We start from the raw sequence: 15,002 nt of genomic DNA on the forward strand, positions 1-15,002 counted from the left end.
AGGAGGAGGAGGAGGAGGAGGAGGAGGAGAGGAGGAGGAGGAGGAGGAAAACAACTTTACTAGAATCAGCCTATTTCTCTACTAGTGTTTAGAGCACACTGACATTTGACTAAGGTATACCTTTTGAGACTTCGATAGCTTGAAAGGCAGAAAAGAACTTCACCATCTCTGTCCCAATTCTCCATCACACCCTGAGCTCTTGGCTTGACCCAAAGTGCATTGCAAAAGTGGTCTGTTCTGAGTAGTCACATTGCCAGTGCTGGGGCTTGAACTCAGGACCTGGGCACTATCCCTGAGCTTCTTCTGCTCAAAGCAGGCATTCTACCACTTGAGCCACAGCGCCACCTCCTAAGTAGTCCCATTGTAGCAGAGGCCTGACCTCTAATTTCCATCCAGTGAGGCCTGGGCTTTTGTCTTTTCCTTCTGGCCCTGAGGCCTTATAAACTAAGGCTACTGTTTTCCATCTCCACTCTTCTATATCTGAGGACGTACGACAGGGGCAAGAAAGATGTCCAACCCTAGCTCCATCCCTTCCCAGGATCATGAAAGTTTCTTCATCCCAAAACGGCAACCCTTTCTGTCCCAATTACCCTAGACATACTTTTTGTTGTTGTTGTTGGTGGTGGTGGTGGTGGTTGTGGGGCCTGAACTCTGGGTCTGGGCGCTGTCCCTCAGCTCTTCAGCTCCAGGCTAACCCTCTACCACTTGAGCCACAGCACCACTTCTGGCTTTTTTCTGTGGTGCTGAGGAATCAAACCTAGGGCCTCAGGCATGCAAGGCAAGCGCTCTACCACTGAGCCACCTTCCCAGCCCTGAAGTCAGTCTTTCTACCCCCACCAGTGGTCCTGACATGCACAGAGGAACCAAGAGAGCATGTAAACAAAATCCCTCAGCTCCTCCCAAGTACCACTTACTATCTTTTCAAAAGCAGTGCGTGAAAATGCTTTATGTACATGTGTGAAAATGGAACAAGGAAACTTGATGAGACTGGTTTGGGGGAGGGGGGAAAGGAGGGAGAATGATAGAGGAGATGATTATGATTAAGATGTATGCATAAATGGATGTGCTGAAATAAAACTTCTTTATACAACTAATGGATGAGGGAGGAAGGGAGGAAAGGAGGAAGGGAGGAAGGAAGGAAGGAAGGAAGAGAGGGAGGAAGGAAGGGAGGGAGAGAGGGACGGAGGGGAAGAAGGAAAGCAAGCAATATTTGTCTTATTTATTTGTTTGTTTTTGCCAGTCCTGGGGCTTGAACACAGGACCTGGGCACTGTCCCTGAGCTTCTTTTGTTCAAGGCTAGCTGCTCTACCACTTGAGCCACAGCACCACTTCCAGCTTTTTCTGAGGAATCAAACCCAGGGTTTCATGCATGCTAGGCAAGCACTCTATCACTAAGCCACCTTCCCAGCCCCACCATGTATATCTTTATCTGAGCTCCTTGGAGGAGAGTAAGGGGTTGGGATTAGGGGAGGCCGTGTGGCAGATCCCATTTATTGGAAGCATCCAGAGTTAGCTGTCCTGTTCTGTGGGCTCCCTTCCTCCTCTTTTCCACTGGCTTGACCAGTATCAAAAACTACCTCCGTAGGAAACCCCTCCCCTCTAGCCCTGCTCAGTGGGTGGTTTATCTCAGACTGCCAGGCAATCAGGCCTAAGCACCATTACTTGCAAAAAATACTTTCAGCACAGGAGGAGAGCAGTGATGGATGCTAGGCCATGGGAAAAGTCCTATTCCAGCCCACTGGCTTCTGACTCAGCCCAATGTGCCACCATCTGCCTCTTGGCCCCTGAGAAACATACATTCTAGAATCTCTCTGTCTCTCTGTCTGTCTCTCTCTCTCTCTCTCTACCAGTTGCCAATCAGCAGCTTACAACCTCAAAGCCGCAACCATCTTCCCAATCCTGCCTTCTTCCTTCCTCCCAGTCTCCAAACCTGCAAAGGTTACTCCAGCTGAAAACAAATATCCTTAGCAGGCTGGGAAGGTGGCTTAGTGGTAGAGTGCTCGCCTAGCATGCATGAAGCCCTGGGTTCGATTCCTTAGGTCCTCATTGATGGAAAAAGCTGGAAGTGGTGCTGTGGCTCAAGGGATAGAGTGCATGCTAGAGCCAAAAATGCAAGGAGATATGACAAAGTAAGTAGGACTTGAGAAACAAAGAACTTCCACTCATTTTGCTGTATCATTGCTAAATGACTCCATGTTGTTTTTTTTTTCTTTTCTTTTTGTCAGTCGTGGGGCTTGAACTCTGGGCTTGGGCACTGTCCCTGCACTCTTCAGCTCAAGGTGAGTGCTCTACCACTTCAGCCATAGCGCCACTTGCAGTTTTCTAGTGGTTTATTGGAGATAAGAATCTCACGGAGGGATGGGAAGGTGGCCCTGGGTTCGATTCCTCAGCACCACATAGTTGCACTGTCAAAGCTTATAGACTTCACAAATATTATAGACCATGATAATGATAATTTGCCTTGTGAGGGTTAAAATGTGTTTGTGACTTTAACTAAGTATCACTCTCCCACAAGACTGTGAAATTTATGTAATCACCTAATCTCAATTTAAAAAAAAAAAATTTAAGCTCATGGGCTGGGAAGGTGGCTCAGTGGTAGAATGCTTGCTTTGCATGCCTGAGGCCCTGGGCTTGATTCTTCAGCACCACATAAGCAAAAAAAAAAAAAAAACTGGAAGTGGCACTGTGGCTCAAGTGGTCCAGCGCTAGTCTTGAGATGAAGAGCTGAGGGACAGCGCCCAGGCCCAGAGTTCAGACCCCACGACCAACAACAACAACAACAAAAACAAAGAAGCTCAGGGTCAGTGCCCAGTGTCCCCAAGGCTGTCCAAAACAAAAACCCAAAAAAGCCAGGCGCTGATGGCTCACACCTATAATCCTAGCTACTCAGGAGGCTGAGATCTGAGGATCACAGTTCAAAGCCAGCCCAGGCAGGAAAGTCCATGAGACTCTTATCTCCAATAAACCACTAGAAAACCAGGAATGGCAGTGTTGCTCAAGCTGTAGAGGGCTTGCCTTGAGCTGAAGAGTGCAGGAACAGCACCAAGGCCAGAGTTCAAGCCCTACGGCCTACTATATATATATGCTCAGCTAGATTGTTCATGAAGATTTATGAAAAGGAGTAAGGACCAAAGAGTCAAAGTGACCTTGTCTCCACAGTAAGGGCTTGTGGCCTAGGCTTTAGTTGAGAGCTTATACAATAGGGTGGGACCTTTTAAATGAACTCTCCAATCCAAACCCTAAATTGCTGTATATAGCAATAAGGAAGCCGGACCGTAGTGGACCCTCAAGCCCCATAATTATCCCCCACTGATTCAGAGCTCCCAGAGGAACCACACTCTTAATCAAGTTTAATTCAAACATGCTCTGTGGTAGGACATAGGAACGCTCAACCCTGTTCAGGGAACCTGGCATCAATTAATAGTCATTTATTGCTAGGTCTCATGCAAGAGTGCTTTCAATTTTAACATTTCATTTGATAAGGCAAATGTTTGTTCAATTGACTGTAGTTGGCTCATTCTCTTGGAGCTCCAGGATTGCCTCAATTTCCTCCTCTTCCTTATCTTTTTTTTTTTTCAGAAACCAGGTGGCATTAACAGTAAAGTACTTGCAACTGAGGTACTACTCTATTTTACTAACCCAGACTTGACTACCTAGATGCCTACTGATACTGGGGCTTGAACTCTGGGCCTGGGTGCTGTCCCTGAACTTTTTTGCTCAAGGCTGGCACTCTACCACTTGAACCACAACTGTACTTCTTGGCTTTTGGGTGCTTAGTTGGAGATGAGAATCTCCTGGATTTTCCTGCCCATGGACTACTTGAGTCACAGAGCCACTTCCGGCTTTTTCTGCTTAGGTGGTGCTGAAATCGAACCCAGGGCCTCATGCATGCAAGGCAAGCACTCTACCACTGAGCCACCTTCCCAGCCTCTCTCCATCCTTCTCATACCAGCTTTTCTCCTGCTATGTGTGCTTGACACTTTCACCTGTAGAGTACCTGATGCTTCTGGGGACATCTATTGAAATGCTAGGGCACCTTTAAGAACGTCCAGTGGTTAGATGGGTGACGGTGTTTCATGTTTTGTAATCTTAGCTACTCAGGAGGCTGAGATCTGAGAATCATGATTCAAAGCCAGCCCAGGCAGGCAAATAGTCCTTGAGACTCTTATAATAAACCCCTAGAAAACCGGAAGTGGCACTGTGGCTCAAGTGGTAGAGCACCTGCCTTGAGCTGAAGAGCTGAGGGACAGCGCCCAGGCCCAGAGTTTAAGCCCCACGACCAACAAAACTAACTAAATAAATAAATAAATAAAAGGACAACAAATTGGACACCCATGGCTCACAACTGTCATCGTAGCTATTCAACAGGCTGAGATCTGAGGGTCGCAGTTCAAAGCCAGCCTGGGCAGGAAAATCCATGAGACTCTTAATCTCCAATCAGAACCCTTCCCCCTCCCTCAAAAAAAAAAAGTAAACCCAGCCAGAAGTAGAGATATGGCTTAAGTGATAGCATGCTAGCCTTGAGCAGAAAAGCTCAGAGACAGCACCCAGGAATGGCAAACAAACACACATATCATCTGCCAAAGCCCAACAATGCCCTGGAAGGAAGCAATCTCCCACACACCCTGACATTTGAGGTGACCTGGTTGGAGCCCACAAAACCTTCAGAGCAGCAGAAGCTACAAAAAGCACCAGAGCCGTCTCTTTCTCTACAAGTGAAGGAATCAGCCAGCTTCCTGACTAGAAGGGACAGAACTAGGTCTCTCTGAGTTTAACCCTTTCATGTCTATCCCTCCCTCCATCACAAAGCTTTAGACAACTCCAATGCGCCTGGTAGTCTGTCAGAACACCTGCAGGGCATAGCTAGAACAACGCTCAAGATGGCTAACCATCTCAGGAACAGCCAGGCTGCATCAGGCTCTGCAGGCCCAAGGCTTTTCAGGCCTGGGAAGGTGGCTTAGTGGTAGAGTGCTTGCCTAGCACGCAGGAAGCCCTGGGTTCAATTCTTCAGTATCACATCCACAGCAAAAACTGAAAATGGCGCTGTGACTCAAGTGGTAGAGCGCTAGCCTTGAGCAAAAGAAGCTTGGGGACAGCGGCCAGGCCCAGAGTTCAAGCCCCACAACGGACAAAAAAAGAAAAAGACAAAAAGACAAAAAAAGGACGCTGATCTACCAGATGCAACCTTGAGGCAGGAAGTAAATAATTCCTCTCGTTGCTCTCAGCTTGACTCTGTAGCCATTTTGTCCCTTCTGAGAAATCTCTTCATTTAAAGCTGTTTCTAACACTTTTAAAAGACGTGTGATGTTGAACTTCTGGTGGATGAACTTGTTTTCTAACCTCAATGAGACTGAAGAACACTGGGTAAGTGCACTTTTCCTTTTTCCTTGTCTCACCAAAATCAGATATGAAAGGTGGAAGAGAGTTTGGAGATCATATTTATTGTGCAGGTCCTGGGGCTTGAACTCAAGGCCTGAGCTCTGTCCCTGAGTTTAATTTGCTCAAGGCTACTGCTCTACAACTTGAGCCACAGCTCCACGTCTGGCTTTTTTGGTGGTTCACTGGAGACAAGAGTCTCACGGACTTTTCCTGCCTGGGTTGGCTCTGAACTGTGATCCTCAGGTCTCAGCCTCCTGAGTAGCTAGGATTAGAGGCATAAGACACCAGCACCCAGCTAAATCTCTCATTTTTGTGATGAAATAACTGAAAATTTGTGGTTCTGTAGTACAGCACTTATTTATCAGAAACAATGCCCTGGGTTTGATCTCCAAGACTTCAAAAACAGAAACAAAAAGAAACTACAAACAGCTGAAGATGTAGCCAACCCTACAGTCAGTTTGGGGCAATGTCATGATTGATTAAAACATAATTTTTTTTTGGGGGGGGGTCCGGTCGTGGGGCCTGAACTCTGGGCCTGGGCGCTGTCCTTCAGCTCTTCAGCTCAAGGCTAGCGCTCTACCACTTGAGCCACAGTGCCACTTCCGGCTTTTTTCGTTTTGCTTATGTAGTGCTGAGGAAACGAACCCAGGGCCTCAGGCATAGCAAGGCAAGTGCTCTACCACTGAGCCACCCTCCCAGCCCCACCCTATGCTATTCTTTATCCAAATGTCCTTCTTCCTCTTTTCTCCTCCTCATCGCCTTCCCCAGGATCTTGCTGGATTTTCCTTCTTGAAGCAGGAAGCAGGAAAGTAGAGACAGAGCTCTCCAGCTGCGCTTCGTGTATGACATTTCAGTTTGCTCAAGGCTGCTAGCTGGTTGTTCCTTTAAATGGCTCATCTTAGGCCTTTGAAGCTCCCAGCCGAATAAGCTAATGTTGTGAATGTGTTCTGTAAGCTGTAAAACGCAACACCAATATATGTTCTCCTATTTTAGGGTATGGAATAATACAACCCCTTGTAAATCACGCTCTCATTTATCTTACCTCTGTGAGACAAAGATAAGTCAGAAGCAAACTGTAATTGAAGGACGAGAAGGTAGAGAGTACAGAGCTAGATATATTTTTTTTCTTTTTCTCCCCCTAGACCATAATCCTCATGAGGACTGAGCCCACTCTGTATTCTTTTCTTTGTTCTTTACGCACCATCCGGGGACAGATTCAATTAAAGGTTGAACACACAGATACATTTGTACACACACAAAAAAACCTTTTATGCTAGGCATGTCTCTATAACCCCAGCTTTTAGATGGCTACAGCCAAGGTTACACCGTGAGATCTTATCTCACAAAACCAAACAAGAACAGGAAATATGGCTCAAGTGGGTAGACCTCTATAAGGAAAAGTAATAATAAAACCCTTTTTTAAAAAAATGGAGGTTGAGTCAGGCACCAGTGGCTCACGCCTGTAATCCTAGCTACTCAAGAAGCTGAGATCTGAGGATCGCAGTTCAAAGCCAGCTTGGGCAGGAAAGTACTTGAGTCTCTTATCTCCAATAAACCACCAGAAAACTGGAAGTGGTGCTGTGGCTCAAATGGTACAGCGCTCGCCTTCAGCTGAAGAGCTGAGGGACAGTGCCCAGGCCCAGAGTTCAGGCACCACAACTGACAAAAAAAGGAGGCTAGGATTTAGCTATGTGGAAGAGCATTTGCCTGGAAATTGTAAGGCCCTGAGTTCAGTCCTCATCTTTGCAAATAATAACAATAATAATAAACACAAATTAACATAAAATATTTAGTTGGGAATTATTGGCTTAGCCCCATAATCCTAGCTACTCAGGAGGCTGAAATCTGAGGACTGAGGTTCAAGGCCAAGCCCAAGCAGAAAATTTCCCCAGATGCTTCTCTCCAATTAGCCAGCAAAAAAAAGCCAGAAATGGGGATGTGACTCAAATGGTAAAGCACCAGGCTTGAGTGAAAAAGCCAAGCAAGCACAGAAGATTCAAACTGGGAATGTGGCTTAGTGGTAGAATGCCTGATTAGCATGCATGAAGCCCTGGATTCGATTCCTAAACAGAAAAGGCTGGACGTGGTGCTGCAGCTCAAGTGGTAGAGTGCTAGCCTTGAGCAAAAGAAACTCAGGGACAGTACCTAGGCCCTGAGTTCAAGCCCCAGGACTGGCAAAAAAAAAAATGAATACCTGATTTCAAGCCTCAGTACTAGCACAAAAACAAATTTTTTTAAAGCACCCAGAAAACTGACCTACCACTACATTGTTCTTTGGCACTTAAATTAGTCCAACTCCTTTTAGTGATCTCCTAATCTCTCCATCTCTGAATCCATCAACAAACCTCTTCTTAGAAAGGCAAAATTTCAAGTCAGGCATAGTGGTACACTCCTGCAATACCAGCTACTTCAGAGGTAGAGACTGGATCACAGTTTGAGGCTATCCCCAAGTATATATGCTATACCTTATTCAAAAAATAACTAAACAAAAAAGGAGCTGGGCACCAGCGGCTCACACCTGCAATCCTAGCTACTCAGACGGCTGAGATCTAAGGACTGCAGTTTAAGCCAGCCTGGGCAAGAAAGTCTATGAGACTTTTATCTCTATTTAACCAGTAGAAAACTGGAAGTGACACTGGGACTTAAAGTGGTAGAACACTAGCTTTGAGGGAAAAAGCTCACAGATAGCACTCAGGCCCTGAGTTCAAGTCCCACAACCAACAACAAAAAAGGGGGGATGCTAGGGATATAGACCACGTAGTAGAGCACCTGCCTAGCAAGCACAAGACCCTGGGGTTCAAAAAAAATATAGAAAGAAGGAAGGAGGAAGGGAGGGAAGAAGAGGAGAGAGGGAGGGAAAGAGGATGGAAAGAAGGAAAGGAGGAAGGGAGGAAGGAGAAAAGAGGTAAATTTCAGCTTGACTTGGAAGCATAGGACAAGTTGATTGACATCCTGGACTATATTGTAAACCCTGTCTCAAAAAGCAGAATTTTGAGCTGTGCATTATGGTGTATGCCTATAATCTCAACATTTATGAGGCTGAGGCAGAGGCTCTCCAGTTTGAGGCCAGCCTGGACCACATAGCAAGTTTCAGGCAGCCAAGACTATATAGCAAGATCCTGTTTCACACACACACACACACACACACACACACACACACACACACGGAGAAAACCAAACAAGAGAGAGACTACAGGGATATAATCAGCATAGTCTAGAATATGAGAAACCACAGAACAGTTCTCTAATACATAAATCATCTGAGGCATAATAGGTCATTTATAAATGTAAAGAAAGGGGCTGGGAAAGTAGCTCAGTGGTAGAGCACTTGCCTTGCATGCCTGAGGCCCTGGGTTCGATTCCCCAGCACCACATAAGAAAAAAGAAAAAAGCCGGAAGTGGAGCTATGGCTCAAGTGGTAGAGCGCTAGCCTTGAGCTGAAGAGCTGAGGGACAGCGCCCAGGCCCAGAGTTCAGGCCCCACGACAGGACCCAAAAAAATAAAAAAATAAATGTAAAGAAACTGGGGAGATTTATCAGACAAATGAATCAAAATTGAATCCTACTAATTATAAAAATACAGTCAAGCTGGGCCCCAGTGGCACATGCCTGTAATCCTAGCTACCCTGGAGACTGAGATCTGAGGATCATGGTTCAAAGCCAACCCAGGCAAGAAAGTTCGTGACTTCTTTTTTTTTTTTTTGTAGGTTGTGGGACTTGAACTCTGGGCCTGGGCGCTGTCCCTCAGCTCTTCAGCTAAAGATGAGTGCTCTACCACTTGAGCCATAGCACCACCTCCAGTTTTCTGGTGGTTTATTGGAGGTAAGAGTCTCCCAGACTTTCTTCCCCAGGCTGGCTTTGAACCGTGATCCTCAGATCTCAGCCTCCTGAATAGCTAGGATTATAGGCATGAGCCACCAGCGCCCAACTTCCGAGATTCTTTTTTTTGGGGGGGGAGGGAAGTCTGGTCGTGAGGCCTGAACTCTGGGCCTGGGCGCTGTCCCTCAGCTCTTCAGCTCAAGGCTAGCGCTCTACCACTTGAGCCACCGCACCACTTCCGGCTTTTTTTCTTTTTGCTTATGTGGTGCTGAGGAATTGAACCCAGGGCCTCAGGCAAGCAAGGCAAGCGCTCTACTACTGAGCCACCTTCCCAGCCCAGAGGAATTTGTTATTGTTATCTCCTAGATGTGTTGATCATATTTGGTCACGTTAATACAAAGCCCTTATTTCTTTGAAATACTGTGGGAAATGGAAAGTGAAAAAGATATGTAGCTCTTGATTGGCTATGAGTTAATAATGATTGTGGTATAGCGATTGGAACACAGAAGCCTGCTAGACTATTCTTTCTATTTTTGTGGATGTTTAAAATTTTTCCATAATAGGAACTGGGGAATATAGCTTTGTGCTTGCCTAGCATGCACAAGGTCCTGAGTTCAATTCTCTGTACTGGAAAAAAAAAAGATAAAACTTTCTTCTTTTTTTTTTTTTTTTTTTGGCCAGTTGTGGGGCCTGAACTCTGGGCCTGGGCGCTGTCCCTCAGCTCTTCAGCTCAAGGCTAGTGCTCTACCACTTGAACCACAGCACAACTTCTAGACTTTTTCTGCTTATGTGGTGCTGAGGAATCAAACCCAGGGCCTCATGCATGAGAGATAAGCATTCTACCACTGAGCTACCTTCCCAGCCCAAAGATAAAATTTTCCATTGTAACGTTTTTAATGGCTTCTCTTCTCCTAATCTCTCCATTACAATTTTTTTTTAAATCAACAGCCTCTCACTACTTCTACTAATGTTGGAAATGGTGATATACAAAACTATCCCTTTTTTTCCCCCTGAAAATAAACATAAAATTGGTTACCTCCTTCTTGGGATAAAATTCTTCTTCCTTGTCCCTGAGCTCTTTTACTCTATCATGTTGAGCCACAGCCTACTTCCAGTGTTCTGATGGTTCACTGGTGATAAGAGACTCATGGACTTTCCTGCCCTGACTGGCTTTGAACCACTTCTACCTATACCTCTCAGTATCTAGGATCATAGGCACATCCTACCACACCTGGCTTAATTGGTGAGATGAGGTCTCATCAGTTTTTGCTGAGGCCTCCAACTATGATCCTCCCATATGAGGCCTTTTGAAGAAGTAGAATTACAGAAGTGAACCACCATGCCCAGCTAGTATGCGTTTTTTAAAACTCAGAGCCTTGCATGTGCCAGCCAGACACACTACCACTTTTAGTCATGAACCTAGCCAATGTGCAATTTGTGAAAAAGTACTTTCTGGGGTACTGGTAAGGTTCTGTCTTGATCTGGTAGTCTGTCATATCCTAGGGCAGTATATAGGTAAAATACCATCAACTTGTGTACCCTTATTGTACATTAGGCATATCTAAAGAGATAAATAAAGAAACCCCCTTCCTTTAAAAGGATGCAGCCCATCCCAGGGCACACAGCTTGGAGAATGGCATCTGAGGCAAAATTCAGGTATCTTCCCATCTGACACTCCTTGTGGAAGGTAAAGCCAATATAACTCTAGGGAGCAACTCTGAGACGAGAAACAGGAAGTTCTTCCTTGAGGGACTCTTGGAGGCCCAAAGTTCCCCATGGGGAGCTTTATCCCAATGGGCTAAGAGACAGCCTTATAGATGTGTCACACTGCTATTTATGGAATTCAAGTCAGGCTCTCCATCAGTTGGAGCTGACCCCACACAGAGTCCCAATCAGCTGAGGATGAGGATGAATGGATTGATTCAGCCTGAGGTGGCAAGAGGTAATACAGCCATAGGAAAGAACCATGATTCAACTCCTGCAGAAACTCCCTCTAGACTTAGCCAAACAATCATCCTTCTTCGGCCCTCTACCCACCTTTATGAGGTTTCTCAGTGCTATAAAACTCACAGTCTGGGGCTGGGAAGGTGGCTCAATGGTGGAGTGCTTGCCTTGCATGTATGAGGCCCTGGGTTCGATTCCCTCAGCACCTCATGAGCAGAAAAAGCCAGAAGTTGCACTGTGGCTCAAGTGATACAGCGCTAGTCATGAGCTGAAGAGCTGAGGGACAGCGCCCAGGTCCAGAGTTCGGGCCCCACAACTGACCAAAAAAGAAAAAAATCTTTTCTCACAATCTTTTTTTTTTCTTTCTGTGCCAGTCCTGGGGCTTGAACTCATGGCCTTGAGCTCTTGTTTGGCTTTTTCCACTCAGAGCTAGCACTTTTACACCTCCAGCTCCAGCACTTTGCTGGTTAATTGGAGATAAGAGGTCTCCAGTTAGTTTCATACTTTGATCCTCAGATCTCAGCCTCCTGAGTAGCCAAGATTATAGATATGAACCACCAGTGCCCAACAAAATTCACAATCGTGCTGTCAAAAAAATACATCCCTAGCCAGATGCCAGTGGCTCACGCCTGTAGTCCTTGCTACTCAGGTGGCTGAGATCTGAGGATCACATTTGAAGCCAGCCCAGTCAGGAAAATCCATGAGACTTTTACCTCCAATAAATTACTCAGAAAAATCCGGAAGTGGTGTTGTGGCTCAAGTGGTAAAGCGCTAGTCTACAGCAAGACTTAGGGACAATGCCCAGGCCTTGTGTTCAAGCCTCAGGACTGGTAAAAAAAAAAAAAAAAAAGAAAAGAAAGAAATTTTTTTAATCCCTGTGCAGTGCTCTTTCTTGAATGCCCAGAGGCACAGGCCTGAGGGATTTTTTTTCTCCACCAATGGGCCCAATCAGTTCAGCAGCATCTCAGAACAGAACAAACTAAATTTGGCATCAGGTATCTGAGACGCACTGGTGAAAGGAAGTAGAAGCCATTCCAGTGCTGAAGGAGAGACAGACCATGTCTCTGTCTTCCTATGCAGCTGTCTGCCCAGGCAGCTGAGGTATTATGATAAGCCAAATATAGGCTGGAAGAGTAAATTCCATCTCTGAAGCATCTCTGGTCTTGAGCTTTGATAACAAAGAGCCAGCTCACCTCCTGAGCCTGACAGCGCCTTGCCCATAGCAAGGAAGACATTGTGTGTCTGCTAAATCAAACAAGAACCCACGATCCCCTAATTTCCAACAGCTCATGGCTCTGCCCTGCAGCAGGATACATATATGGAAGAAAAATGAAATGCTGAAAAGGAATATGAGCCGTACATACCAGCCTCCTTTCTATCTCTCTCAGCTGTCCAAATCTTTACAAAATTATACCTGCTTGTGGGCTCTGCAACATCGGATAGACCACTAGCAGAGCAGCCTGTCTGATTAACCAGAAAAGAAAGGGCTAATTCTCCATATAGAGAGCTCCTAATAGCAAGGTGTTTTTCCATTCAGTTATAGAAGCTTTTCCTAGGAGGTGGAGTACTTAAGTCTGACTATGCTTCTGTCAAGCTAAAATCCAAACAGCGACTCAACCCGCAGCAAGATAGTCAGTATATGCAATGCTAAGAGTTGTGTTATCCAACTGCATCACTGTTAATAGATGATGTAAAATGGGCAGATCTACCTCTTAAAAGGGATTCTCACAGGCTAGCTTGTTTGCGACCAGTTTCAGGCTGCTAATAGCCCTTCATCACTGTTAGCTGTCTCAGAAATGACTTCTCACCAGGTACTGATGGCGCATGCCTTTAATTCTAGCTTCGTAGGATGCTAAGATCTGAGGATCACAGTTCGAAGCCAACCCTGGCAAGAAAGCCCACTAGACTCTTTTCTCCAATCAATCTCACACACACACACACACACACACACACGCTAGAAGTGGAAGTGTGGCTCTAGTGGCAGAGTGATAGCCTTGATCAAAAATGCTCACAGACAGTACCCAAGCCCTGAGTTCAAGCCCAAGGACTGGCCAAAAAAAAAAAGAAGAAAAAGAAAAAAAACGACTTTTGGAGAAATAAATACAAGAGATACAGGCAAATAAAGAGACAGCAGACAGGCAGATGATAGAGACATAGACAGGCAAATAGACAGACAGACAAATAGATGATAGATGATAGATAGATAGATAGATAGTAGACAGGCAAATAGACAGACAGACAAATAGATGATAGATAGATGATAGATAGATAGATAGATAGAGATACACATACTTCTACCTCACAGAGAAGACAAAGCTATTTGCCTTTTCCTTAGATGGGGGTAACAACTCCCCCAGGCTTAGATGGTTCAAAAAATAATACCTTCCATTTTATCTTGTCATCTCTTGGTAGTTTTCCTGAGTTTTCCATCTACTGACTTATATGTTGGCATTCCTCTCTCCTCTGCAATTCACTGCAACTTGATTTGTTTTATGTTTTTACAGAATGTGCGTTGGCAAATGTTTAAACCAAGCTGCTATCACAGTATTTGGTCAGAAATGTTCTGCTGAAAGCATTCTACATGTGTTTCTGCTTTTCCACTGGTTTGATCGAGGTGGTGTTCTAAGTCACTGGGGTTTATCTGGGGTTAGGTAATTTCATAGCTTTTTTTTCCCCCCTTCACCTGAATGTATATTCCCTAAATCTTGGTGAATGCTCATGACTATTAGTAGTGCTTGGCCTACTGCTCACCAGCGAGCAGTTTTTCTTGCCCAGAGATGGTTAACAGCCACTAAATGCCTGAGGAACACAGAAGACGGAGTTCACGGTTCAACTATTTCCATATCTCTCGGCTCCTTACGGTGACACTTATCTTTCCTGACAGCCACTCCCATTGTCTTCTTTCCTTGGCCCCAACACAATGGACACATGCAGACACTGGCAGACAAGGGAGGACGTTTTCCATCCCATTGCTCCCCTAGTGCGGAGAGACCAAGCTAAGGTTACATAAGCCCCTCCTGAGTGGTTAGGGCCCCAGGGTTTGAAGAGAAGAATTTGGGGGTTCGTGATGGAGTCACGCTCTACAGGGCCTTGAGACTCTCCGGCTTGCTTGCCTGGCAAGAAACTGGGGATGGATGGTGGAAAGTGGGGGTGCAGAGGCTGGTAAACCAGGGGCTGGTTTGGGGGGGGTTGGTTGGTTGTTTTTCCCACGACCACCTGACTCACGCCCATCTGGCAGCGCTCAACGTGCACCCCCAAAAACCTCCATGTCCGTGAGATCGTGGGACCTCTCAGGCCCACGGGGCTTATTCAGGCTGCAGCAACCCTGTCTCCTCCGACCCCGTCCCTGGGTCCCCAGACGTGAGCTTACCTGCCGGGGCCTGCGCCAGGGCCAGGGCCAGGGCCGGGGCCCGGACCCGAGGCTGGAGGTCCAGCCGCGGCCCGCGCCGCGCCCGCCGCGGGGAGCTGTCCACCGCCGGCTGGTGCTGAAGGAGGCTTCCCTGCACCCGGGCCGGGGCCCGGCCCCAGGCCAGAGCCTCCGGGCGGCAGTGGCCCATCACCAGCGCCACCCTCCAGGCTGGCCTCGTTGCCCATGGTGGGCGAGGTGGGAGGGCGGGAACCGGATCGCCCTGGTTCCCCGGGCCGGCGGTTCCCCGGGGGTGATGCTCACACTCTAGGCGCCGCCGCCGCCGCCGCCGCCGCCGCCATCTCCCAAGCTGGGCTCGCGCGCCGCCGTCTGCTACTGCGCATGCGCGTCACATCCCTGCACACGCCTCTCCCCCCCCCCCTTGCCCGCACTCCACACGCCTCCAGGGCGCGCACGCGCACGCGCGCTCCCGCCAACCCGGCGCGGGCGTCGTG

At 46.9% G+C, this 15,002-nt stretch overlaps 1 protein-coding gene across 1 annotated transcript in view; it reads right to left on the reverse strand.

Moving 5' to 3' along the window:
• The window catches only part of Bsn (bassoon presynaptic cytomatrix protein), a 65,673-nt gene extending 50,938 nt beyond the window's left edge, over positions 1-14,735 (reverse strand). Inside the window, exon 1 of the mRNA XM_013028111.1 lies at positions 14,512-14,735. Coding sequence (XP_012883565.1) covers positions 14,512-14,735 — 224 coding nt within the window. The remainder of the gene's footprint in view (positions 1-14,511) is intronic.
• Between the last annotated feature and the right edge of the window lie 267 nt (positions 14,736-15,002).

Source organism: Dipodomys ordii, unplaced genomic scaffold (assembly GCF_000151885.1).
Source record: "Dipodomys ordii isolate 6190 unplaced genomic scaffold, Dord_2.0 Scaffold107, whole genome shotgun sequence".
NCBI classification, from domain to species: domain Eukaryota; kingdom Metazoa; phylum Chordata; class Mammalia; order Rodentia; family Heteromyidae; genus Dipodomys; species Dipodomys ordii.